We start from the raw sequence: 27,055 nt of genomic DNA on the forward strand, positions 1-27,055 counted from the left end.
AACAAGCTTTATTTAGGACCCACTAACATTTCCACGCCAGTTTCTCATCGGCCTTCCTGAGGTTGCTATGAACGTTCTAGTTGAACCTCAGTGGGGAAGCCAGGAAGGAGGCTGTCAAGCCGCCTTCCTGGGTGTTCACTTCTCGGTCTCTCTCCTCCGCCTGAGCCTCCTTTGTTCGTGCCCTCCTGCTGTGAGCCCAGTGCTGTGCTGCAGGCTGAGGACAGAGCTCCAGACTCAGCTCCTGCCTTGAAAGAGGTCAGCCCCGGGGCCGCAGAGGGTGCAGAGGAGCAAATTCAATCTCAGGAACTTGCGACTGGAGAGGAGGGCTCGGCTCAGGGCGCACGCAGCCCCGGCCACCAGCACGGCGGAGGTGGCATCTGGTGGAGGTCCTCAATGAGCAAGTGTTGGTCAGGGTGGGAGAAGGGCTGGGGTGAGGGCGTTCCAGGCCACGGAACAGGCACAGAAGCAATTTCGACAGCACCAGAGGGCAAGGTGGGGGTGGGGTTAGGCTGTGACGGTCAGAGGCGCTGGCACCTGTGGGGGTCAGTAAGCGAGGGAAGACCGGGAGCTGTTAGTGTAGGAGGGGACCCTGCCGAGAAGGTTGGCCTCAGGGAGGCTACCGGCCGATGGACATTTTAAAGCAGGGAGACACGCTCGGGATGTTTTAGGAAGAGGACACTGATTGCAGTATGGGGGCTGAGCTCTTCGGAGGGGTGTGACCAGTGGCGGGGTGGGGGTCTGCATAGGGCCTGTAGGAAGGGAGGGGAGGAACCCCGATTCGGTGGCTGGGTGGAGGGGATAGCTCTGGCTGACTGCTTAAGGCTGCAGGTGCTGGGAATGAAGGGTGGATGGGTGGCTCTGGCCCCGCCACAAGCTAAGAGAGGAAGCCTCACAGAAATGGGGATGGGGGGGGGAGAGAAGAAATAATGAACTGTTTGGGACGAATTGAGTAAACTGTGCCAGGGGCACATTGATTAGAGAGGTCTGGCCTTCAGAAAAGTTTTAGGAGATATTGATCAGGAAGGTGATGGGAGGATTGTAGGCATTTGCTCTAGACACAGGGGAGGTTACCCTGACGGGCTGGAGGGCAGCATTCTTGGGAATGGTCAGGATGCATGACACTCAGTCCCCAAATTAGAGTTGACAGCAGGCTGCCTGAGGGCTTACTGGGTCTCTAAACTGCGGGGAGAGTTGTTTTCTTTCCCATGTGTGTGCCGGATGAGTTTTCAGATCAAATTCTCTTTGCTTTGGCTGCCTGAAGATGCCGTGGTGTTTGGTGAGTAGGAGGTTTGGAGCTGGACAGACCGGGTTGCCACCCCAGCTCCGTTTCCTCCAGGGCAGGCACGAGAGAGTCCCACCTGACACTCACAGCTGTCAGGTCTGCACAGGACGCCTCTCTGCGTGGTAACCCACGAGCCTGCAACCTCAGCCCTGCCGTGTATTATATAAGCTGAACCCACTTGGTAGAGAGATACATCATTTACAAAAGTTACAATCTTTGGGTCCCGACAAGCACAGTTTAAACTGAAAATGTGTTCGTGTCTGAGCTGGCTCTGGCACTCCAGTGACTGGAAAGGGGGCTGGGCAGTTCTAGATGACGGGCACGTTTGTTTTTCTTCCCACCCCGACTTCTCAGAAAAGGGGGGGGCTGGCATGTGAGTTACAAGTGCTAGGTCAGCTCAGGCTCCTGAAAGGGCCCGGTCACTTTCACGGCGTCCAATTTAGACACAGGGTAACGAATCCAAGGACCAATTTTATTCTAGTCTACAGCACAATTTTTACATACGTTTTAGTGGTTTTGACGGTGTTACTTTTGAGCAGACTTTAATTGAATCCACACAAGTTAATATATTAAAAATAAAATATACACAATAAAACACCAGGCATCCAGATGTTGAGGATCATGCAGGTAGGGTGATCTGGTTGGTGTTATTCCTGAGTACCTTGTCTCTATAAGCTTCGCCAGTGACTATCGGTGCTTCTGCTCCTCGTTCCCATATAATTCACCGAAATCAGAGAATTCTAAACACACACACACACACACACACACACACTAAACCCTCTTTTAAAGTCATATCAGTACAAAATTTCAATGAATAAATCCAAATGTGTCATCAAACCAACAATTCCATTGATCAGTTTCCATTACTAGAAAACAGTATCAACACCTGATCTAAAGGCAAGGTCGACTCATTTATTCAAACACCAAAAGGAGATTAAGCAACAGAGCAACAAATATGTTAATCTTAATATAAGACACTGAGGGAAAAACCCAAACTACTATATTAAATACCACTCCAACTGAGCCAGGACGGAGCCCATGGGCCACAGACACATGAGTTTCTCCCTGTCAGCCAACGCACTGAAGGCTTCTCTACCTAAATGAAGAGTGTGTCGGCAGAGGCAGAAGACGGGTAGAAACGGGAACTCCACAGTGTAAAAGTGAATGTCAAGCTGGTAACACAGAGCTAAGTGACAATGACTTAACTGTCGGGCACCGAAGAGGCAACACCGCACGCGTCGCTGGAGGCGTGTCGCTGGCCGGGAGTTTCCGGTGGGCGGGACCCGGCAGCAGGAGCGCCAGCCGCTGCTGAGAAAGGCCCTGAAGAAAACATGGCGAAGGCGCAGAGAAAATGTTGAACCTTTTGAAAAAGTGGATGATATCAAAATACTTTTCCATCATTAGTAAACCAAACTGGGTCAAGTACGGCCCAAAGCAGCACGGAATCCAGAGTCGGAGGTTGGCAGGAAAAGTCTGGAAAACTGCGGTTTTTAAAAATTGGCAATTTCTCCAGGGCTACTAGAACTATCAGAAGAGGTATAATGTTTGTCTGTGTGTGGAATGTTGACAGCTGGCTGCGGAGGTTCACCTGGGCGAGCGACCGCAGAGGTGCGCGTGCACTCGATGAAACGTTTTCTTTACAAATTTACAAAAAAACTCAAGTCACTATTCTAAAAAGAACCATGTTATGCCAAGATAAAACATGGTGAAAGCGGTGTGAGTTCTGTCCATAATTCTGTCCATGGCCGACAGGAAAGTGACAGGGACGGCGTCCCTTAGAATAGAAGCTTCGCTTTGCACTGACTTTTGACAGCCTGACCTAGTAATTTAGAAAAATCATGTAGTAAAATCTCTAAAATTAAAATACAAAATTCTGGTTTGTAAACATCAGTTGGCCAAGTCTATCCAGAGTCCTGCATGATAGTGGAATGGAATGAATAATTAATTCACTACCTTATTAGTTCGGGAAAATTCCAGAACACAGCATTTATATTTTCACAGTAATTATAGGCAAACCATATCAAGAAAGTCAGTGCTATCGTCTTCTTTTCTCCCTCCCTCCCTTCCTCTCTCTCTTTCTCTCTCTCTCTCCTGTGCAATATTCAGCTTTTACACCACTCCCAAGTGCCATCACTGAAATAATACTGATTTGGAGACCCGGGACAGATTGGTCATAAATGTCGCATAAAGTCTGTGGGACTTCGGTAAAGATACTTCCAGATGGCGTAGTAATGCACTGCGGCCGCTGTGGCCACGAACAGGTGCCAGATGGCATGGGCGAACGGAATGATGCCATCGCTCTTGAAGAAGACCACGCCCAGGCAGTAGATCAGGCCCCCGCAGGCGAGCTCGTGGAGTCCATCGGTGTTATTCTGCCAAGAGAGGAAACAACGGCTGTCATGTTTCTCTGACGTAACAAGCCGAACACACGAACTGCAACCCCCCTCCGCCTTCTGACTTTCTAGACAATGCAGGCGCTTTGCATGACGGAATGCTGATCTGTGAATATGAGCTGAGCCGGTCCATGTCCCCCCACATCGACCTGGACTGCCCTTCGGCTGGCCGTCTTGATTAGGCCAAGCAGGCGGGTACGGGGACTGTGGGAAAGAGCTGCCCGTTTTGCTCATTGAGGGCACGTCTAAGCAGACTGCACTCACACCCAGACGCGGGAGTCCATTTCCACGTGGCAGGACCCTTGGCGTTCCCCTTCCACTTTAAAAGCCCTCTTCCTACTAAGGCGCGCCCCGCGGCTCCAATTGGCATCTGCGTCTCAGCCGGTTCCCCTCCCCTTCGCCTCCGCCAGCCCTGTCCCGCGGATTGCTTTCCCGAGACTTCACCTGCCTGCGCGAGTTTATGACTTCCTTATGGCCGACACAGGAAAGTCACAGCTAGAAGTGACCTCAGAGATCAGGGATCATACAGAACATACTTTCTAACCTCCGAGATGTGGCCAGGTCTTTCTGTCTTTGAGCCTGGGCGTTTCTTAGCTCGGCAGGAAGTTAACAGGCATGTGTGCTTTCACACAAAAAGGAGAACTTTCGGTCACTATTGGTTTGGAAAGACGTAGGCCCATCTTCAAGACTAAACTGGGCTGTATGAATGAGAAGAGAACGGAGGCAGGGCTGAGGACGCTGGTGAAACAAGTCAGGCCCTGGGACTCCTGAGGACGCTGGCGAAACTCCTGAGGACCAGGAATAGAAAGGTCTTGGGCTCTGCAGGGAGATGGAGTCCTAAGCCAGATGGTGGCAAGGCCTCGGAAGGGGACAAGTGTGTGGGTGCTCCACAGGCCTGGGCACTGACAGCTGTGGCCTGTGAACCCTGGAGCAGGTCCTGGGGCCGGTCTAGCAGGGGACACAGGGGAGACCTAATGCAGCTGCCTATTTGAAAGGGCCCCACAGGCCCAGGCCGAAGCAATGGCAACGACAGATGACCGTGACCTAAGAATGAGGTGTGAGGATCTAGGGTCATGAGAGAAGATCAGTCCTGTCTTCAAAATTGACAGTTAGCCCCCATGATTGTTGTAGGATCAGTGATGGGAAGGAAGTCAACCCCAAATGACCATAGCAGAGTTCTCATTAGTCTTGGTAAGATGGACCCTCCGCCTGATTATTTGTATTTAAAACACACACACACACACACACACACACACACACACACACACACACAATTTCCTAAGGCTATAAAGCAATTAAGATCCATTAATTGTACACCATTCTGTGTCCATGCATTAGGACGTTTATCTAGGGATGGTAAGGCTCCCGTTGGATTCTCAGTGTAGATGGGACTGGCAAACCGTAGGAGGCACCCAACATGACCTCCTGATTTCAGAGAGGGAAGGAGTAAGGCCAGAGGGTGAGATGACCTGAGCAAAGTCACAGAGCTGGTCATGGCCCAAGAGAGCACTCTTTCTTTCTGCTCAAACAATGAGTAAGAGACCAAGCCAGGTACCTGATTTGGATATGTATCTGTCAACAGCTAGTTCTTCAGGATACCTTTACCCTTCCAACTTTCTAAGAACCAGAACAGAGTCAACCCTAAAACAAACAAAGCAAAGTATGTTTTCTTTATTTTCTATGTCATTAAGCCCCACATGTATTGATTCATTTAATCTTCACAATCCTAAACCTGACCTGTGGTGGTGCAGTGGATAGAACACTGAGGTCTCCAGTTCAAAACCCTGGGCCTGCCGGGTCAAGGCACATATGGGAGTTGATGCTTCCTGCTCCTCCCCCCTTCTCTCTCTCTCTCTTCCTCTCTCTCCCCTCTAAAATGAATGTCTTTAAAAAAAATCTTCACAACCCCAAATCAGGTACTATTTTGATCCCAACTTTATAGCTGAAAAGACTAAATCAGAGAATAAACAATGTTTCTAAGACCATATAGCTTTTAAATATCAGAAGCAGGATCTGAGCTCAGGTGTTTTGGTTCCTGAACTTACATTTTTTGGGGGGTGGGAAGGAATCACTTAAAAATGATTAATTTACAGTGTAGTGCATAGATCTTAAGTGAACAGTATGGGTTTTGATGAAGGTACCCACCTATATAACCCGTACCCCTACCAAATTACAGAACTATCCCAACACCTCAGAGAGTCTTGGTAACCTCTGTCCAATCCTAGACGACCCACCCCCAACCATTGTTCTTATACCACAGTGTGCTTTTACTGCAGACTCCGTCTCTCTGCTCCAAACTTCACAAGGCAGGGTGAGTGTGTGTACATTTTTGTGTGTGGCTTCTGTTTGCTCAAGAGAAGATTTTTGAGATTCATGCCTGTGCTTACGTATATCAGTCACTTATTGCTTTTTATCTCTTAGCATTCCATTTATTTATTTAACATAATGTGCTTATCAATTCTTTCTACTTGGGGGCTTATAAATAAAACTAATATTTATATTGTTTTACAGGTCTTTTATAGATATAAGTTTTGTTTTGTTTTTTAATTTACTGATTGGTTTTAGTGAGAGGGAGAGAGAGACAGGGACATCGATCTGCTCCTGTCTGTGCCCTCACCGGGGATCAGACAGGCAGCCTCTGCACTTTGGGATGATGCTCCAAACGAGCTATCCAGCCAGGATGATAGATCAATGTTTTTATTTCTGTTGGGTAATACCTTTTAAGTCATCAGTGTTTTAATTTTATTATAGCCTTCTAAACAGTTTTCTGAGACTCTGGTCAAAATGGCAAAGTGGTTAAATCATTTTACACCCCCCCTACACACACAATGAACCTCAGGTCCCATTATTTCACTACTTGCCAGGATTCGCTGTCAGTCTTTTTAACTCTCACATTCTACAGGGTGTATGGTGGTGGCACACTGAGGTTTTAATTTTTACTTCCCTGATGAGTAATGATGTTGAGCCCTTTTCCAAAAGGCTTATTGGAGACTTGTATGTCTTTCTTTGTGAAGTGTCTATTCAAGTATTTTACCAATTTTTATAGAAGTGGCTTTTTATTATTGAGTTGGAGTTTTTTATATATTTAAGGTACATGTCCTTGTCAGACACATCTAGAAAAAACAAATATTTTCTCTAGTCTGTAGCTTGCCCATTCATTTTCAAGTTCATTGATCTTTTCTTCTGTAGTATCCAATCTGTTGTTAAACTCCTCTAATAAATTTCTTTCTTAACATATCACAGCTTTCAGATCTAGAATTTCCATTTGGTTCCTTTTTTATTGTTCCATGTCTTTTCTGAGATTCTCATCTATTTATTCATGGTTTTAAAGCCCCTGTATGCTAATTCTAACATCTCGGGCATTTTGGATCTGTTTCCAGTGACCGGTTTTTCCCTAGGTCTGTGAGTCACATGTTCCCGCTCCTTGTGGATCTAGGAGTATTGGTTCGCGTAAGGATGCCAGGTTGTTAAAGAGCACAGACCTTGTTGTCTCCCTTTAAAGAAGGCGGAGTTTTGCTCAGCCAGGCAGCTTCCTTACTGGAGACTCAGTGGGTTCCTTTCCAGGCCTGTTCCAGGCTCTGTGAGCAGGTCCGGAGCCGGCCTCACTCTGGGCTAGAGTAGCTCTCCCCCGAGGGGTGGCCCTGCTGATTGAGCTGTTTACAGCACAACCCCTCGGCTCTGCTGGCTGCAGCTCTGGCCCCCCCAACAGTGGGCACCGCCTGGTGCCATCCCACAGCCCTGCCAGAGCTGCCCCTGCCCTGCCCGGTCCCAGTTCTGCTCAGTATCCGGGCACGGATGCAAGGAACCGCTTGTAAGTTTCTGGAGACTGTTCGCGGTGAAGCTCCCTCCTCCTTGGTGCCGCCCCCCCCCACCCCGCCCCGGAACTGCAGACCCCCTTACCCCTCCCCTGACAGCTGCTGCTCTCTGGCCCCACTTGCTTCTGTCACAGTTTGTAAAGTGTCCTCAGGGAGAAAAGGGGGAATTTGAAGCTCATCTTTTGGTTTCACTTCCCTCAAAAATCACCGTCCTGCATTGTCTGCGTCCAATACCAAAAAGTAGTTGTTTCAGATACTTCCCCAGTGTTTTAGTTCTTTCTGGCAGAAGGGTGGGTCTGAGACCCATGATTGTGACCGGAACCGAAGCTCTGCGTCTTGGTCACACTGGCTCTCTGTTGGTTCAGACGGCACATGAGGTCCTTCTTAGTCTGCTCTGTCTAGGTCCCAGCATTATCTGGGTCTACCTGCAGTTACCCCATGAGCATGGCGCTCAAACAGGTCTATTCTCAGTTCTTCAAATATGCTAGTGCACCCTGCCTCACCTGGCTGTATCCCTCACCTAAACCTCATCTGCTAGTGCCCCCCATCCTCCCCCTGCACCCCCTGACCCCTGTGCTAGTGCCCCCCATCCTCCCCCTGACCCCCTGACCCCTGTGCTAGTGCCCCCCATCCTCCCTCTGACCCCCTGACCCCTGTGCTAGTGCCCCCTATCCTCCCCCTGACCCCCTGACCCCTGTGCTAGTGCCCCCATCCTCCCCCTGACCCCTGTGCTAGTGCCCCCCATCCTCCCCCTGACCCCCTGACCCCTGTGCTAGTGCCCCCCATCCTCCCCCTGACCCCCTGACCCCTGTGCTAGTGCCCCCCATCCTCCCTCTGACCCCCTGACCCCTGTGCTAGTGCCCCCTATCCTCCCCCTGACCCCCTGACCCCTGTGCTAGTGCCCCCATCCTCCCCCTGACCCCTGTGCTAGTGCCCCCTATCCTCCCCCTGCACCCCCTGACCCCTGTGCTAGTGCCCCCATCCTCCCTGGACCCCTGTGCTAGTGCCTCCCATCCTCCCCCCGGACCCCTTGATCCCTGTGCTAGTGCCCCCCATCCTCCCCCTGCACCCCCTGATCCCTGTGCTAGTGCCCCCCATCCTCCCCCCGGACCCCCTGACCCCTGTGCTAGTGCCCCCCATCCTCCCCCTGCACCCCCTGACCCCTGTGCTAGTGCCCCCCGTACCCTCCTCCTCCACCCTTGCAGCACGCCCACTCCCATTTCGGGGTGACGGAGGCCCCTCTCCTCTGGCACTTTGTCACGTGCCCCATAGATCCTTGCTTTCCCCAAAGACCTCACAAAACTCTATTATATAGCTTCTTACTTTATATGAATTATATTTTCCCTCTGTTTTCTGAGACAAAACTTTATTATAGGCACCCCTCTATATAACAGTTTATTACCTCCACAATGTTTTACTCTGAGCTGCTTATCTTTAACCCGAAAACATGCAGAAACAGAGAAAAACTAAAAGGGGCTGAAAGAAAAACCAATCATGTAGTCATAAAGGACATGACTCTTTGGGGCATGCAATGACATCGAAAACTACATTTTTAAAAATAAAATTTATTGGGGTGACATAGGTTCGTAAAATGATACAGGTTTCAAGTGCACGATTCTGTCACACGTCGTATCTATATTTCCTGCTTGACTCTAAGCTCTGTGGGGCCAGGGCGGGGCTATCCTGTTTGATTATAGCATTAGTGCCCTGCTTCTTACTACTTGTAATAATGCCAATTAAAGATTTAGGCTAATAAAGATACTGGATAAACCTGCTTTTATGATACCCAGAGAGAATTTACTTGAAATGCTTCTGAATAACCTGTCTACATAGCCCTTGCTAATTACATTGCTGTGGCTGTCCCCACTCGCTCTCTGACGATTCGTTCCCCCCCCCTCCCCTCGCCAGTCCCTCCTTGTTGTCCCGACTCAATTATATGCATTCTTGGCATTAGGTAATTGTTCAAGCCATCATACACCTCATATCTCAAAGAATGTATTTTATTACATTCTTGTAAGACATAGTCTCAGAAAAAAGCCCTAAGCAAGCCTTTTACAGGTGCCTCTGTGACCAGGGCAAGAACTTCATACAGTAGCAATGCACTGTCACAAGGTGCCTGTGAGCGCAGGGGTGAAATTCCAGGTAAAGTTCCGACCACGGCAGGCCGAGAAGAGAGTTCCAACCCAGCACACTGCGTCTTCCTTAACGACCACAGGGGCTGGTGCCAGAAAGATAGTCGGGCCCTGGGCCACCTAAGCTACAGGCACAAGTCGCCAGCTGGATGGGATTGTGAGGTTGTGCTGTTTCCGTTTCAAGTTGACAGATACCTGTAGATTTCTGTTTATTTCTCAATGGGCATTTGGTTTGAAAAGGAGTTCAAAATGTATACATGCAACTGCCCACCACAGGTGATGTTACACTTTACCAGTCAAAGTCCTCAAGTGAAATTTCCAAGCAAAGTAAAAACAAAAGCAAAACCAAACCAACAAAGGAAACCACTTCCTGGAGAAAGAAATAATGCGGCTTAAAAACAAGTGACAGGAAAAGTAAGGTGCAGGGATAGGGAAGCATCCAGCAAAATGTTGAATGACCCTTTAAGATCTTTCCAGTTCTTCAGATTTAAGACGTCAGTAATTTGTACTTTCTTCATTATAAAAGAACCCCAGAATGTACCCTCTTCCATGGAATTGGGGTGCAGATGCTATGCCACTGAGGCAGAAGTGCCCAGCGCCACATAATCTCACCCTATGGGGGGGTGAGAAGAGTGGGTGTGAGGTGGGGTGAACAGGAGGGGGCCCCAAAGAAGTTCACACAGAAGGTTACCATAAGAAATAAACACAATGACCTGTATAGCTCTTCCAAACTACAGACAGTCACTAGTACAAGTTGCTGGCACTTGATAATTTATGTACTTTTTTTGTTTTGAGTCTCTAGTTAATGAATATATATCATAACTTCTGAAACAAAAGCTACATCTCTAAAGACATAGAGTCCTAGCTCTTTAAAAGGAAATAGGGTGAAATAACTAAAATGATGAAGCCATTTCTTACCATTGACGTCACCACCAAGGCCGGAGAGAACCCCATCGTGAGATAGAAAAAGAGCTCAACCACCTTATACCTGCAGGATGGAGATACAGTGAATTTAACATATCTATTCCAGCAACACTTAAACCATTTCCATATTAGTTTTTTCCTTTTTTCTTAAAACCAAAACAACAACAAAAAAATTAAACTCAACTATTCAAATGAAATGGCTATTCCCAGTAGGAGACCATTAGGCTCCAGCAACAGGGAACCAGCACTGCTTCTGGGGCTGAGCAGCCACCAGACCCCAAGTGCAGCAGGGAGATGTTTCCTGCCACAGGAGTTACTGCCGAATCCACTCACCATGCACTTTCCCCTCCAGCCCGAGTTCTCCTTCCTCAGCATTCCTACCCACTGCCACAGGAAACAGGCATTGTCGAGGTGGGCAGGGATGTGGCCTGGGGCCTAGTTTATCAGTGACAAGGAGATGGTGGCCCCAAGAAACAAACGGTGTGCGTTCTTTCTCTTATTTTTTCTTTATTGATTGATTTGAGCGAGAGAGGAAGGGAGAGAGAGGAGCATCGATCTGTTCCTGGAAGTGCCCTGACCAGGGATCCAACCAGCAACCTCTGTGCTTTGGGACAATGCTCTAACCAACTGAGCCATCTGACCAGGGCAAAGGGCATGCATTTTTGTCTCTTTATTTTGCACCTGCACAAAAACACTCCAATTTGTAAGGCTTATCATCACATTAGGCCAGAAAATGTCTGGAACTTAAAAAGTTGTATTGAAATCCACCTACATTTCTGCCTAATCAAATTAGACCTTAAGTTCCTCAAAGGCAGGGGCCAAGTTTATTTATGCCTGGACCTGCAGGGCCTAGGACAGTGCCCGGCACAATGTAGGGACTCTGTAACACCTGCCCAACCAAACGGCCAAGTGTAACCCACTTCTCACTCTTGGTCTTGTGCTCCAAGTCCACCAGGAGTGGCGCGGCCAGGGACCTGGGAGAATGCACCTGCGGGTTTGGTATCCGGCAGGAGGTCTGCAGTAGGGAAACGACGATTGTCTTTCTTGACTTCCTATTTTATCCAAGGCTATAAACGAGGATTTGAGTCCAAGAAAACTGTTTCCTTGGAGTTATGTATACTGCCTAGCACTGCTCAGAACTGCCAATCACAGTGACAAATGCATTTAGGTGAACTGCAAAGTTGGAGAGAAGTTAGCAAAAATGATCATTTTCTTCTTCAACGGGTAAACAATGTAATGCTTTGTGGTCAACAGAAATTACGTTCAGTTCCGAGAACCATTCTGCCAACCACAACAGATAAAGGACTTCATAAACCGTATCCAGTAACAGTGACTGCATGGCTGTGAGCTTCTCAAATTCAGGCCCGTGCAATAATGAGAAGAGCCATGGAACAGGAACTAGGACACTTGGGTCCTAATTGCAGATGAGTCACTGATCTGACGCATGTCCTAAATGCTCTCATTTTTTAAACCTGAAGGTGGAATGGATGACTTTGAAGGTCTCCTCTAGAGCTAAGATGCTAAATTTCTATAAGCTTTCCTTTTTTTATATATATTATTATTTTTTATATTTATTTATTTATTTATTTTGTCTTTTTCTGAAGTTGGAAACGGAGAGGCAGTCAGACAGACTCCCGCATGCGCCCGACCGGGATCCACCCAGCACGCCCACCAGGGGGCGATGCTCTGCCCATCTGGGGCGTTGCTCTGCCGCAACCAGAGCCATTTTAGCGCCTGAGGCAGAGGCCATGGAGCCATCCTCAGCGCCTGGGCCAACTTTGCTCCAATGGAGCCTTGGCTGCAGGAGAGGAAGAGAGAGACAGAGAGGAAGGAGAGGGGGAGGGGTGGAGAAGCAGATGGGCGCTTCTCCTGTGTGCCTTGGCCAGGAATTGAACCCGGGACTCCTGCATGCCAGGCCGATGCTCTACCACTGAGCCAACCGGCCAGGGCTATAAGCTTTCCTTTTGATAGCGCTTAACACTTAGGACTATGAGGTACAAATAAAGAGTTCAAAACATAGGCCGCATGGTTAGGATATAAAGAGGTCGGTGCCCCTCCAAACGTCGTGTGTCAGGAATCCTTAGGTTCCTATCCAGCTAAGTGCTGTGCTGGCCACTCACGTCTGCCCAACAGTAAGGAATACCAAATGGTTCTGAAGATCTGTTTGCAACGATACATTTTCTATTTATGTATTTCTACTATTTTGAAATGCAAATATAAACTGTCATGGAGATAAAATTGAGGCAGTTACTTTCAAAAGTATCAAACGTAAATGATTTTCTCTTACTTTTCATGGTAGAGAAATACATAAATGGTTCCTCCAGCTGCCATGAGCCAGATAAACCAACGCATGTGAGATGCCAGGGGTCCAAGTTCGCGGAGATTTAACCTAAAAACATAAACATGACAACAAAGAACAGAATGATAAATGAAGGGAATCCACAGAGCCTGTGTTTTCCTCTAATCCTGCCACTTAGGGAGGACAAGCTCGGGGCCCAGCCCAGGGAGAGAAGGCCCTCTACAGCAGGGGTCCCCAAACTACGGCCCCGCGGGCCGCATGCGGCCCCCTGAGGCCATTTATCTGCCACCGTCGCACTTCCGGAAGGGACACCTCTTTCATTGGTGGTCAGTGAGAGGCCCATAGTTCCCATTGAAATACTGGTCAGTTTGTTGATTTAAATTTACTTGTTCTTTATTTTAAATATTGTATTTGTTCCCGTTTTGTTTTTTTACTTTAAAATAAGATATGTGCAGTGTGCATAGGGATTTGTTCATAGTTTTTTTTTATAGTCCGGCCCTCCAACGGTCTGAGGGACAGTGAACTGGCCCCCTGTGTAAAAAGTTTGGGGACCCCTGCTCTACAGCATGAACCCGGGCAGAGAAGGCCCTCCACACCATGAGCCCAGGGCCTACCCGGGCAGCAAAGGCCCTCTATACCATTGCAGCTGTCTGGGTAAGCCGGTGACATCAACTCACACATAAAATTGCCGGTCGGCCTTTAAGACTCAGCATCCGTTCCACGCGGTCTACAGGGAGAACCTGAGCCCCTGCACACCTGTGGGGCCCGACAGGCCTTACTAGGCAGCTGGCTGTAACGTCTGCTTGTCTGACTAATTCTGACGGGGGATTTGTGAACAGATCACTGACAAAGGTTAATGAGAACCCCAAACAAAACCCCGAACTGGGATCACATAACCACAGCGGACACCTAATACCTGGAGCAAGTGTCTCCATTACTGATCTTCCTTCCAAAACAGAAGATGAGAATTAGCCCAGCGTATTCTATAGGAGACACTTTATTAGAATCGCACCGGGCACGCTTGTGAAGTCTGCATCTTAAAATACTGCAAATACATTTGTACTAATTTCATATTAAGGGTATGAGAAAAAACAAATGTTGTTCTGATGGGCTAATACTATAAAATCAGTATTTCCAAATGGAAAAAGTGCCACTTGCATTCAGGGACGGCATGTGACCAAGCTGTCGGCTGTAATATGATTCCCCGGCCTGCACTGAAATGTTTACTAACTTCCAGTTGAGGTGCACTTCACCAGAGTCTTCAGGCTTCCCTGCTGGTGTTCCGCTGGCCTGCACTCAGTCACAGGTGCTGGACAGAGACAGCGCCTGCTTTCAGTCCCATAGTAATTAGGTTTCTCTGGACGCTGCATTAGGCAGAGTCTGGACGCCTGCTGGGTCTAATGACTTCAGTAGTCAGTGGCACAATGTGATTTTCTGAGTGTTTAAAACTAGACCGTGTCTTAATAGGGAAAACAAATGTCTCTTTAATTTCAGGTTTCTGGGCAACAAAAGATTCTAATCTCTCCCTGGGGGTGGGAAGCCCAAGGAACCTGCCCAGAGGACTGGATACTTTAAATGGCTAATACAGGTGGCTGGTCCTCTCACTCATAGAGCTAAGGAAAGGAGGCATGCACTCCAACACAGCAGCTACTGTGCCGTGAACCGAGGACAGACAGTATAGATTATAGATCTCAAAAGTGAGCTTGTTTTCCTCCTCCCTAGTTGGAGCGTTTCCACTTCCGCTTAGACGGCTCAGCGTTAGGAGCGGCACAGGTCTACTGAAAGACTATAGCAAGCAGACATCTGGATTTCAGAAGCAAGGGCGCTACCCCACACACATTCCTAACACTCCTCTTGAACGACCCAATGCAGACAGATATCTGAACCGCAGTTACACTGTCCCCTTGAAATCTGCACGCAGGCCCGAGGAAGTCAAAGTGGCAAATAAAAATATGCATGTATGTGTGCTGCGGGGGGTGGGGACACGGGGTCAGGTCCAGGCTCGGGGGAAGGACGCAGGGCCAGGAGGAGGGGAAGGAAGAAGGTGCGAGAAGTCTATCGTAAAAACACTACCTTCAAAAGCAGAAGGGCTGTTCCTTACCATGGCGCATACGACGCAGCAATGAAGAAATAGATGACCATTCTGTCGCACATGTGGAAGCAGTGCTCCACTGTCCTGTGGGGCAAACCAAGTTAGACAAAGGTTACAGAAACTCTTCAGACCGGAAGCATGACTTACCACCCCCCTGGGCTGCAGTTTCCACTCCTGTCCAGTTCTCACGGCATGTACGGTTGGCCTTCGAAGCCAAGTAGCTATTCTTAATAGTACGAAGCCATAAGTAAGAGCTTTATTTTATTTTTAGGACTGCACGTGTATATGAGATACAGGGGCAGGCCCCACAATGATTAGCACCTCTGATGTGGTTCAAGTAAACACACACACACACATACACATACACACACACACACACACACACACACACACACACAATCTGTCCTTTCTGATGCTTTCCAGTTTTTAAAATCCCGTCGAACAGAAAGATGGAATTCTTCGAGACAGACCACCCCTCTACCACCTCAGAGTACAGGGCATGAATAGGGATGCGTAGCAAACATTCCTGAAGTCGCATTCTGCATGTCTTTCTAGAATGCTTCCAGAGAAGTTTTACTTCCGGAATCTTAGTGTAGAGAGTAAGTTGTAATAGAGGAAATTCAGAAGCTAATTTAGGAACAGCAATAACAAAAACAAAAACATACAGACAAAAGGGCACATTTGCTACAAGGCGGAGGCCACCTGGATTTGCAAGCAAATTCCTCCTTCCAGGACTGAGAAGTCAGGAGGGTTCGGAGATGTGGCTCACCGAGGTCTGTTGCAAACTGGACGAGACAGAATCCACCCTTTACTGAGGTCACTTAAAAGTATGGACACATTGCATCGGTTTGAACCCATTTTTCAGTGTCCTGGGCCTGGGAGGTAAGATTTAGTATTAGGCTTGGCCTCACCTCACACACACAGTGGCGACCAGAGCTGAGGATGTGTGTGTGAGTCACGGTTGTTAGCCTTAGTGAAGAGGTGAAAATATTCAATAATTTAGCTCACAGGTCTAAAAAGCCAACACTATGTTAATGCTTCTCAAACTTGAGTGAATATCAGAACCACTTGGGGAGCTTATGATATCTGGTCAGAAACTCCAGTCGAGAAGATTCTAATTTAAACGGGCTGGAGATGGGATAGAGAATGGAGGAAAGAGAAGATTCTTTTTAAAGTCCTTGGATGACTACGATTCTTAGCCAGGTTCAGGCCTTTCTAATTTTGCTTTCTAGATGAGCGATTTCCAACCAGTGGGCTAAAAGAATCTTTCAAACATGCCCAATACCTGACTATTTAGTCAGGGGCACTGACCTCTTTCCCTTCGATTATCAAAAAAAAAAAAAAAAAAAAAAGACAACAGCCAACACAACAATAGCCGGTCAGTGTGAATGAATCAAAATTATACCTATTTTGGAGGGGCAGATTGGCAAAACTGTTTTTCAGTGTGCTGCAGAATTTCAAGTTCGTTTATGTGTGTTCTGGGGCGCAGTGCCCCGTTCCAGCAGGTGCGGTCAGCCCTGCCATTTTCTTCGCGGCCCTCCCTCTCCTCACCGGTAAACTAGTAGTAACACCTCTATCACTGAGTCTGGGTGAGCGTTAAGTGAGGTAATATAGCCTCGTGTTTAGCGCAACACCCTCCGTGAAGAATAATTCCCTCTCCTCTTTTACTTAAGTTAAGCCTATCCCTGGATAGTTTTAAAAACTGAGGCAGAGCAGAAGTCCACACGTGGAAGCCGGCAGTGCTACTGCAGGTTCCGGAGAGCCCGGTTCCGGTACACCGGCCTCCCCAGCCCCCTGCAGGGAGACCCTGAGCCAGAGTGGGCGTCTACAACTCTTTACTGATTCGGAAAACTAGACGCAACGCCAAGTGGGCGGAGGCAACCGCAGCGCAGGGTGGTGCGGAGAAGATAATGAGGGCTCCGGTCGGGGGCTCCGGTGTCCCGGGAGCCCGGACAGGCACTCCCGAGGCTCTGGCCTGAGTGTCCCACGGCTCCCTCGTGATTCAGTGCTGTGGTTCTATGTTAAGCCCCGGGAACTGTCACCTTGCAGGGAAAGGGAGCAACTGCCCACTAGAAGCACTGTGGTGAAGGAGGGGGTGAAGACAAACAGAACAACCTAAGGCCCGGCGGTCGGAAGTCCTAGATGATCAGCTGCTGGTCCCACTGACTCGGCCAGGTCAGGCCGCACCTCTGAGCCTCAGTGTCCCCAGGTGCAAATGAACGGGTTTGGACTAGATGACCCCTCAGGATCCATCCAGCTCTAAAACTCTATGCCTCTCTGATGCCCCATGTGAGGAAAGCAATAATATCGCATAAATCCCCAGCCCTGCTCTTAAGCAGAGCATGTCTTTTTAACATTAGATTGTTTGAACAATTTAAGTTGCTTTTTGGACATTCTGTAAAACAAAAAGGTACGTGCTAATATTACTCTAAGGCCCTCTCAGTCTGCTCAGAATCCTCCTTTTTAAAGAAATATTGCCCTTCGGGGTGCGGAGAATCGATTTCATAAGCAACTAAACGCCGTGCTGCTCCCTTTGGGTGTCTGCCAGCTAACCCTTCGCTCGGAGGAGGGACGCCTTTATGTCCTCCTCATTCAAAGGGCAGGGCCACAGAAGTTTTGAAAAGTGCCCCACAGCTAATAGCAGCAAAGCATGGGACTTGTGCCTGCACAGACACCCAGGACCTAGCAGAGTGCTGGACCGGGCCAGGCAGCCGAACCCAGCTGCGGGACACCGCCCAGCCTCGCGGTCCTCCGTGTCCTGTCGTTTTCGGAGCCTTTATTTCCACCTGGGCGACCCCCCTGGGCTGCCGCCATCGCCCTGTGGGCCATGCACTGCCACCCCTTCTTACTGATGAAGAAACGGGTGTGAGCTCAGGCGACCTAGGCAAGGCTGAAGGGGCAGGGCCGGGACCCGAAGCCAGGGCTGGCTCTGAGTGCAGTGTCCTCGGCCCGGCCCCCCTGCTGTGCCCTGCAGCGTCCTCCACGGGCTTGGCCGCACTGCCGCGATCACCGGGAACCAGTGCGGCTTTGCGGCTGCTTTCTAAGCAAAGGCCTACAGTCCCAGATCCACACGGGGCCCTCCAACGCTGTCCACTCCCACGGAAGCTTTCCTAAGTAATGGGGTGGAATGATGGTCCGCAAGGTAGGAAACTCCTGCTCCCTGGTTTCCCGCGGCTGAGCCGCGCCTGCGTGGGAGGCTAACCGCAGCCGTAAGCAGCCCCGTACCTCAGGTGGCTCTTCTTCCAGGACACGATGTGGAAGACGGTGGACACGATGAAGAGGGCGCAGAGGCCGAGCCCGTAAATCCACGCCGTCACCCGCTCCCAGCAGTCGTCGGACAGCCGGTGCAGCAGCGCGCTGCCCACGATGGCCGGGACAATGAGGAACTGGCGAGGCAAAGGAGAGTCAATGTCCCGCCTGGGCGCCATTGCGCCCTTTGTTAACAGGGCACGGGTGTACCAGGGGCCATTTTAGAAAGGTCACTTTAAAACAGACGTTTACCTGTCCTGGGCCACCCTAAGGGGAGGCCAGGGAAGCAGGCGGCTGCGCAGGCATCAGGTGCTGCTGGTCAGCGCCCAGGAAGTGTGCACAGCTTGAATTCAAGAAATTTTATCCTAAGGACGTATGTATGTAGCCTACATGCTGTACCAACTCAGTATAACACAGTCTGTTTTATTGATTTATTTATCTTTGTTTTTTATTTACTGATTTTAGAGAGAAGGGTAAAGGGAGAAACAGAAAGAGAGAACACACGCGATAGTAATTGTTGTTCTTCCCATTAACACATCCATTGGTTGATGTTTTGTGTTTTGTGGGGGGTTTTTTTTGTATTTTTCTGAAGTTAGAAGCGGGCGGAGGCAGTCAGACAGACTCCAGCATGCAACCGATCAGGATCCACCTAGCACACCCACCAGGGGGCGATGCTCTGCCCATCTGGGGCGTTGCTCCATTGCGGCTGGAGCCATTCCAGCGCCTGAGGTGGTGGCCAAGGAGCCATCCCCAGCGCCCGGACAATCTTTGCTCCAATGGAGCCTTTGCTGCGGGAGGGGAAGAGAGAGACAGAGAGGAAGGAGAAGGGGAGGGGTAGAGAAACAGATAGGCACTTCTCCTGTGTGCCCTGACCAGGAATCGAACGTGGGACTTCCACACACTGGGCTGCTGCTCTGCCGCTGAGCCAGCTGGCCAGAGCCTCCATTGGCTGATTCTTGTACATGCTCTGACCGGGGATCGAACATGCAACTTTGGTGTATCAGGATAATGCTCTAACCAGGTGAACTACCTGGCCAGGGCTAAATTAGTCTGTTTTAAGCACTCTTCACTAAAGGAATAAATAGTTTCCCTTTTCTCTTTCTTCTCTTCTGACTATATATCAGCCACCACTTTTCCCTCAAAGGCTCACTAAATGCAACTTTAAAGGGAACAATGAAATTGGGGGCTGTCCTTGCCAAATCAGCAGAGATGACTGTCTTGAATAGGCGATTCAGTTCATTCCAGGGTGACAGTCCTCATGAATAGTTGCCTCTGGTTTTCCTATGACCAGGGTACTATTATTACTCTTTTGAAAGAAGATCTCAGAGAAAGCAAGTCCCGGAAGGGCAGAGCTGAGTAGGTCAGGGCCCGGGACATGCTTACACAGCTTCTGGTGACGTGACCCAGCACTGATCCTCTGGTTGGGAAGGTCACAGAGATGGGTATATCCAACTAATCTAGCGGTAACTGCCCCTTCCTCCCTGCAAAGCCTTTTGGGAAGGACGGAACGTGCATACTCACTGCATGTGTGTAACAGTTAGCAGCATGTTCATAACAAGTCGGTTTGTAGCGGCCATTGGCGGGGGCCCGGTGGTTCATGAACCTGTAGAAACAAAAAGACATCATGTGAGAACAGCTCCGAGCGTGTGAAGAACAGTGGGTAGCCTGCCGGTGACTGTTCAGTCTATTCTAAATGACAAGCTGTCTGCTCCAAACACCTAGTTACAGGAACAGAAGCAAAGCCTCTAAAAAGGTGTAAGCAGAGCCCACAGCAAAGACCCGAAAGCAAATGCCTCAGTTTATTTTTTCTTTTGGTTTATTTGAAAGAAACATCTACCAACCCAAGGCAAACAGAAACCATATCCACGCCCTTCAACTGGTCCCCACCAAACTAACAACAACAAAATGCACAACAAAATCTCAACTCTTAACATAGAACAAATCCAGGGGACTTTTCTAGACTTTACAAATTCCAGTAACTGCCATCAAATGAAAAGGGATACAATGCATTCGGAAGGTTTCTATTTTCTCTCTCAAAATTGATAAAGCTTATACATGCCGATGGTCAAACGCTGCCTCCCACGATTAGCCGGCCTGTCCAGCTAGTTTCTCTCTATTGCACGGTCTGTCCCGGCACCAGGAAGCTTAAATAAACGCCAGCGGCTGCCTCCAGGCCACCCAGACAAGAGCTGCGTCTCCACCTGCACCCTTCCTGAATTCAAGGTCAGCTTCAGAGTCCAAATATATGACGAGTCACTGAAACTCTGCCTATAAAATTCAGATATGCACATAAATGTATGTGTCTAAATGTCACGGTCTGTGACACAGAGACACAGACCCACGGCCCATACTTCCCTTTGGGCGAACTTTGTGGCAACCAGCAACAGTGAAAAGCGTGACCACCGAAGAACCTGGAAGGTTCTCCCATTTCAGAGCGAGGGTCCCCCAGACCCCACCAGACCCATGGCATGGGGGATTCTGGTTTAGTCTGTCCTCCGGGGAATGGGGATGGAAATTCAGGAATATAGAAAAACAGTTGCCTGAAAGAAACAGGTGTGGAGAAGCCGACAGAGGCAAACGAGCCCGAGCATTCAGGTGTCTGTCAGAGGTCCCTGCATTCCTGTGCGGGAGCCACGAGATGTCAGCGGCTTCGCACAATAAATCACCCTTTTGCCTGGGCTGGTCTGGGGAGGGTGGAGAAGAGTGGATTTTGTTATCTGCCATGAGAGGTTCTGACTAGTCACACCTCATTAATTAACACTGAAGAATAGTACCAGGCTGAACCAAATGGCTGAGCCAGGTGACCAAAAATAGGCTAAAACATATGGTCAAGCCATTCTAAACAGTGTCCAGTTTATGAACAAAAGACTAGCCCTTTCACTCTCAATGAAGAGGGGCCGCTATCCTTAGAGCAAATAAATGAAATAAAATGGCAGTCCCTACTGACCCAATATAGAATCCACAAGGAAAACCCACTAGGGAATAAATTTAGGCGAGTGAGGGACCACCAAGGGTTAGCTCTCTAACTAGTGTGTATACTTATTGAGTGGAATTCACCAGGTGGCTTGAAAACTAATCAAGAGAAACAGGCAGTTAACAGCTTCAGAATTTACCCAAAGCTATTCTCATACATAAATAAACCTTTCTCCCCTGATAATCCTCAAAATAATTTTACTAATTTCCTAAGGGAGGAGAGTGTTGCTATACAGCTCTTGTTAGTAACAAGAAAAATAATGGCACTCTTGGGAAGAATGCTTTAAAAGTGGCCCAAGCATTCGAGGATCTACCACATTGTTACCCGGTGACAGGTGACATAACACAGAGCTCTAAGTAGCATCCCCTCTTAGGGATGTCGAAGGTTAAAAAGCAAGGCTCGAAGATGACAGAAGCTAGGGTAAAAGCGAGAATGTTCTGTGTGAGGTGCAGTAAGTAGGGTTTGTCTACCCACCACCAGGCTGCAGACTAAAATAGCAATTTATATCTCTGGCAGCCCAATCTAAAAATAGTCAGACCATTACACAGCAACAGGGATAGACTTTCACATTTTCTCCCAAAAGCAGCGAAGCTGGGTGGCCCTATTTGTCACAGCGTAGTCCCTGCCTACCTGGAATCACTCAGGTTAAAAATAAACTTGGCAGTTGTGGAGAAAAATATCCCTTGCACCCACGTGACTGAAGGTAGTAGTTTCCGTGAGGGACAGAGCCAGACTTGGGCAAGGAGCACAGGTAAGATTCAAGAGCGTGTGTGCAAGAGCAGAGCCTTCTGGGGCTCAGTGGGAGAGAGAGCACAGCCGGTTTGCTGGGAGTTGCATGAGCAGTTTCTCTATTTTGCCCCCATCTGCCAGAGAACAATCTAGCCTCCCACAGAAATCACCCCCGGAGACCCAAAGGATGGAAAGTGCAAATCAGCTCCCACACACTGAGCCTACTCTCTTCCCCCATAAAAGAATAAGGAAGGTTCTCAAGGGTTATGGAAGAAAGAGCACCCACTTATGGCAGGCACCGCTGCGTAGGGCGGTGTCACCCTAAGGGCGACCCAGTGCTCGAGGCCAGTACCCAGCATGCTTTAGAGGCTTTGAGGAAAGGTGCTTGAGTCCTGGGCCCAGAAATCACTCTTAACAAAGCGATTATTCAGTCGGGGTTTGTCACACATTGGTTTCCTCACTTTCTCTTTCAACACCCTCCCTTGCTTCCCCCTTGCCTAATGCCCCTAGGCTCTCTGCCACCTCCCGCTTCAGGACCAGATGTCAAAACTGCTCAGTGAGAGCAGATAGGAACCCAGGGACACTCCTTGCACACTTTGAGTTTAGCCGGAAGCACTGTGCCTTCTGAAGGCAGATCTGCACCCCACCAGCTCTCAGAGGCCTCCGATCCAATCCAGGAAGCTGCCTTCCATTCCCGATTCCTATGTGTTCCTTAGTCGCCAAATGCAAGTGTCATCGGTCGCTTCAAAATGCAGCTCACACCAGGCCACCTCGCGACAGTTCCCAGAGCCCACCTTAAATCAAGACTTTGACACCTCTGGTCTATAATACAAATTCTCTTAATTGGTCTGCCTGCTTGTCCCCAACAGACTCTCTCCTCTTGATACAGCAGCTGCAAGAGTCTATTAAAACCAGATCACATCACATACCCCGACCCCAAGTGAAAGCCTGCCTTTGGCTTCTCAAAGTGGTCCACTAGCCCTGAGTGGCCCAGCCCTCACAACCCCCCCAGCCTCAGGGTCCTGCCTTCCTCGTGTCCCCCAACCTCCAGCTACACCCCCTTTCTGCCCCTCAAACCGCCAAGGTCTTGTCTGCCTCGGGATGTTTTCATTTGCTGTTTATGTCTGCCTGGAACATTCTTCTCCGGAATCCTCAGCTCTCCCCTCTTCAGGCTCAGCTCAGATGTCACCTCCTCGGGTTTCCGTCACCATCCCACCTAAGTCTCACTTCAGCCTTCTCCCCCCACCTGATCACGTTTAGTAAGAATTTGAAAACCTGTTCATCTTTCCCACTGCAAGGGGAGTTCCATGAAGGCCGTCTTGTCCACCACTGCATTTCCAATCCGAGCACAAAGCCCACTTTATTGCTGGAGCTTAATAAACAGGTGTTGAAATGAATGACTAGAAAGACCGCTTGTGGCTGAACGGTTTTATCGTAACCGAGAGATAGCCCACGGTTATTGGTTTCACTGGGGAGGCAGCAGGTTCTGTGTGTAACAAAGAGAAACAGGCTGTCTTAGAGCCAAAAGAACTCTGACTCTCGTGAAAAGAAAATTCTTAAAGGCCCTGACAGTGGACATTCCAAGGGCTTCTTCAGCATTACCTGATGGGCAACATAAGCCGACCCTTGTGCACAGAAAATGGTTAGTTCCCCTTTATGAATGAGCGTATTGCCAGAGGTGGTGACAGTGGTGGGGGACGTGTGACTTAAATAAGGGAGAAGGTACTTACAGGGTACCCCCCCTGGGCCCCCGTGCATATGATTCAATGCTCTGAGAACGCGCACAAAAAAGACAGTAGGCATTCTGGGAAGACGTCCTAATGCTTTAGAATGAGATGTTTGACCTCCTATTCCATTTGAGTGGTCACAGGCTGGGCCTGGGGAAAGAAGTGTTTTTGTCCTTGGATTTTCGGTTGCAAAGCGGGAGCAATGATTCTGCACGAACAAGATAGAGTAGAGGCTGCTGCAGGTCCCAGGCCTCTGCACTGTACTCACAGATGTTGCAGTGTACCCAGTGAGACAGAATGAGGTGGCAGCAGAGGTGAGAAAAGGGACAAGAAATTGAACCTCTGGATATACTCTTTCCTCCTAGCTGTGTGATTAGGGCAAGTCCTATTTTACTCTTGAACCCCACCTGTTCTTCAGGTAAATGGGTGTAAAATGCGTCTACCAGGGTTACAGCTGAGGATCAGATGGGTAATACACGGGGGACGGCAAAACCAGGCTTACAGTCGTTTGTATGGAAAAAAGATACGCAGGTTATGATTATTTACAATTAACTCAAGAGAATGTCATTCACAACTGCCCACCTCCCACACCAATACCCAGCCACTAGCTGGCACAGGCTGGCACTCAGTGTTGACAGTTATTCTAATCAGTCAGAGGTGCTGTGACAGGGAGGGGATGCCTCGGGGGTGGGATGAGGGACTCAATGCTGAAAGGATAAAGCAAAGGTGATAAAGTATGCTATGTCCCAGTGGGGTGTTTCATGTCCTAAGCTTTTCATTGAGAAGCCACGCGTGCTCTACGCCCCCACTCAGGATGGCGGGCTAAGCCTCCTTACCGTCCTCCTCCACAGAAATGGCAGAACTCTGGAAACCGATCTGTTGCCACAGTGACCGCCGAGTTTCCATTAGGAACCAATCAGCCGGGTGTTCAGGGTTTCTTGCGATTTAGGCTGAGCCACTAACTGTGGCCTAATGTAATGTTTCTACTGCAATCAAATGCTCTTCAACTGAGTCCCAATAAACCCATCAGAAGGAGCGCAGGCCCTTCAAATACAGGGTGCCCTTCCCTTGAGTTCTGTAACAGACCTACCTGTAACACAGATGCTCAGAAATTAGACCACGAACACAGCTTTAAATGTGGAGAGAATAGTGCTCTTAATAATTCACTGTGTGGACCACATAAACCAGGGCTTCTGTCTGTTGTCATATTACTTTTTTACTTCTAGACTCTATTTCTAAGTTCAAACTGACTCTTCGAAATATCTTTCCAATCCAGTCTATATTACAAAAACAAGAAATTATGGGATTGCTCAGTCTCCAAAGAAAATAAGGGTCGATCTAGATGTCATCAAGAAAATAACTGTTAACTAGTCACTGACACTGAGCAGCCACTGGGAGAATGACAGAGTCTATGTGGCACCCAAAGAAAAGGCCTGTATTTTTCATTTTGAAATGAAAAAAGTAGAGCACGAGATCACATTACATCTGTGATAGATGAGGGTCCAGCAAAAAGAAATTTCAATCAGGCTTGATAGATCCTAAAGGAAGTTTTTCTTTTTATTTCACATTTCTCTTAACATTTTTCTTCTATTTTAATGTTTGTGCAAAAAAAAAAAAAAAAAAAAAAAAAGGAAACCAGGCTCTTTTCTTTCTTCCCAGAGTAGAATTCAAAGGGTAAGAAAGGGGTACAAGCTCTTCACCAGGTGAGAAAGGGTAATTTCACAGAATACTGTGGCTGTTCTCTGAAAACAGGAAGAGCAGAGACATGCAGAAGTAAAATCAAATCAAACAAACCACAGGCACAGGGTTTGCCAGTCACGTCTGAATGTATGTCACAGTCTCCCTCGAGAAGTCCCCGCGCCTTCACTCCTGACTTCATGGTCTACAGACAGAACATCATGGTTCCCTTCTGTCTTTAGAAGCACTGATACGATGTTTCCACTGGGGGAACAGGGCCAGGCATTCAACACCCCGAGCGATATTCAGGAATTAATCCAAGTCTTCAAACCCATGGCCCCTTTGATGTTTGAAATAAAGAGCCCTGCTTAAAAACTCAACAATAACCTCCTTGGAAGAGTTCATGCATTCCTTTTCCGTCTTTTAAATCCCCCCCTGTCACTGCGCACTAAGCTAGCTTGCTGGTGAGGTCTGGGAATGGGACGGCTGCCTGGTTCAGACAAAGAGATGGACAATTACCACAAACACAGGGGAGGTGAACTTTCACCCACTTCAGAGAAGGAGAATTAGAAAGAAAAAAAAAAGAGCTCAGAGCTTCCTCTCAGAAGCCCGGGCCAGCCTCCATCCAGTGCTTGGTGGCAGAGACCCAGGGTCGGGGCTCAGGCCCCGGTGCCTCCCCGGGCTGGGGTTCTCACCAGCTCGCCCGCCCATCAATGAGCAGCCGGCCAGCCTTCCGGTGGCGCTTTCTCGGTGGTTCCTCCTCTTTCCTAACACAGGCGCCCCAACAGCAGATCTTACCACCAGAATGCTAACTTGGCCCTTCGTAATGCCCAAAATAGCACCGCCCCGGGGCGCTAAAGAAGCCCGAGAACCATCCAGGCCCCGGACGTGGCTAGGCAAACTAAATGAGGGAAGCGTGCCTCAGTTTCCCTGCTGCCAGGGTCGTTTGCAGAAAAAGCACCCAGAACGCCCGGCACCACAGCCTAACAGTACATCTCGCTGCAGAGCGCAGCAGCTACCCGGCCCTTCTTTCTCCAGCACCCGGAGCCCCCGCGCCGTGGGTAAAGGGGTGGCTGCCGGAGCCGGGCTCCGAGGACCCGGGAGCAGTGCCTGCGGCTGCGTTCGGGTCTCAGAGCAAGCACGAGCCCCGCCTGGATGGGGATCGGGCGGTCAAGTCGGGTGAGCAACGGGATCCCCTGGGAGGAAGGCAGGCTCGAGGTCCGGGATCTGGAAACCCGTGGTCCGCAGATCGCGAGCGGGGGACCCGGGTCAGGCACCAGATGCCGGTCCCGGGAGGCAGGGGACCGCCCGGGGACTGCAGGGCAGGGAATCCCCCGGGAGCTGGTCCCTGGCCACGGCGCGGGGTCCACGGGGTGCTGGACCCAGGTTCGGAGCCAGGACCCATACGGGAGAGGGTGGGATCTGGGACCCGCTCTTGGCACGGGCAGTGGCGCGGGGGCTCCATCCCTCTCACCGCTGGAATCGATTCTTGAACCGCATTGATCCTCCGCTCCTCCTCGCGGGCGGGGAGCTCCGTCTCGTCAGCGCTAGCGGCCGGGCGTGCGGCCCTCATGGGCTTGGGCTGCTCCGGAGGCCGCCCGGATGCCAGGCGGACCGCTCGGCGGGGCAGGGCCGGAGTGGGCCAGGCTGGGGGTCGGGACAGGGCCGGGGCCAGACGGGGCGGCTGGGGGCGGGAGGGAGGCCGCTTAAACGGCCCCCGCGCCTCCCGCCTCCCGGCTTCTCCGCCCCAGCACCCGTGCCC

The 27,055-nt window shown here is 49.5% G+C and overlaps 1 protein-coding gene across 2 annotated transcripts; it reads right to left on the reverse strand.

Moving 5' to 3' along the window:
- Positions 1–1,733: 1,733 nt before the first annotated feature.
- Positions 1,734–27,055, reverse strand: MMD (monocyte to macrophage differentiation associated). Of its 2 annotated transcripts, none has more exons than XM_066264007.1 (7): positions 26,768–27,053; positions 19,708–19,789; positions 18,163–18,323; positions 14,947–15,021; positions 12,834–12,935; positions 10,541–10,610; positions 1,734–3,654 (listed from the first exon to the last, which is right to left on the reverse strand). In XM_066264007.1, the coding sequence occupies exons 1-7, from the start codon at positions 26,791–26,793 to the stop codon at positions 3,454–3,456; spliced, it is 717 nt and encodes a 238-aa protein (XP_066120104.1). In that variant the 5' UTR covers positions 26,794–27,053; the 3' UTR covers positions 1,734–3,453. The 2 variants fall into 2 exon arrangements, with proteins under 2 accessions (XP_066120104.1, XP_066120105.1); XM_066264008.1 differs by lacking the exon at positions 1,734–3,654 and adding an exon at positions 9,067–10,235 and having other exon boundaries at positions 26,768–27,055.

The sequence above is a fragment of the Saccopteryx bilineata genome, chromosome 2, assembly GCF_036850765.1.
Source record: "Saccopteryx bilineata isolate mSacBil1 chromosome 2, mSacBil1_pri_phased_curated, whole genome shotgun sequence".
NCBI classification, from domain to species: domain Eukaryota; kingdom Metazoa; phylum Chordata; class Mammalia; order Chiroptera; family Emballonuridae; genus Saccopteryx; species Saccopteryx bilineata.

What these genes read in the sequence shown, in the direction of transcription:
- MMD (XM_066264007.1), bottom strand. Translation starts at nt 26,793, where the DNA reads ATGCGGTTCAAGAATCGATTCCAGCG. An exon ending in GCTGCGTCGTATGCGCCATG is followed by an intron (nt 12,936 to 14,946) that starts GTAAGGAACAGC and finishes TTATGTTTTTAG; the next exon opens with GTTAAATCTCCGCGAACTTG. An exon ending in GTATTTCTCTACCATGAAAA is followed by an intron (nt 10,611 to 12,833) that starts GTAAGAGAAAAT and finishes TCCATCCTGCAG; the next exon opens with GTATAAGGTGGTTGAGCTCT.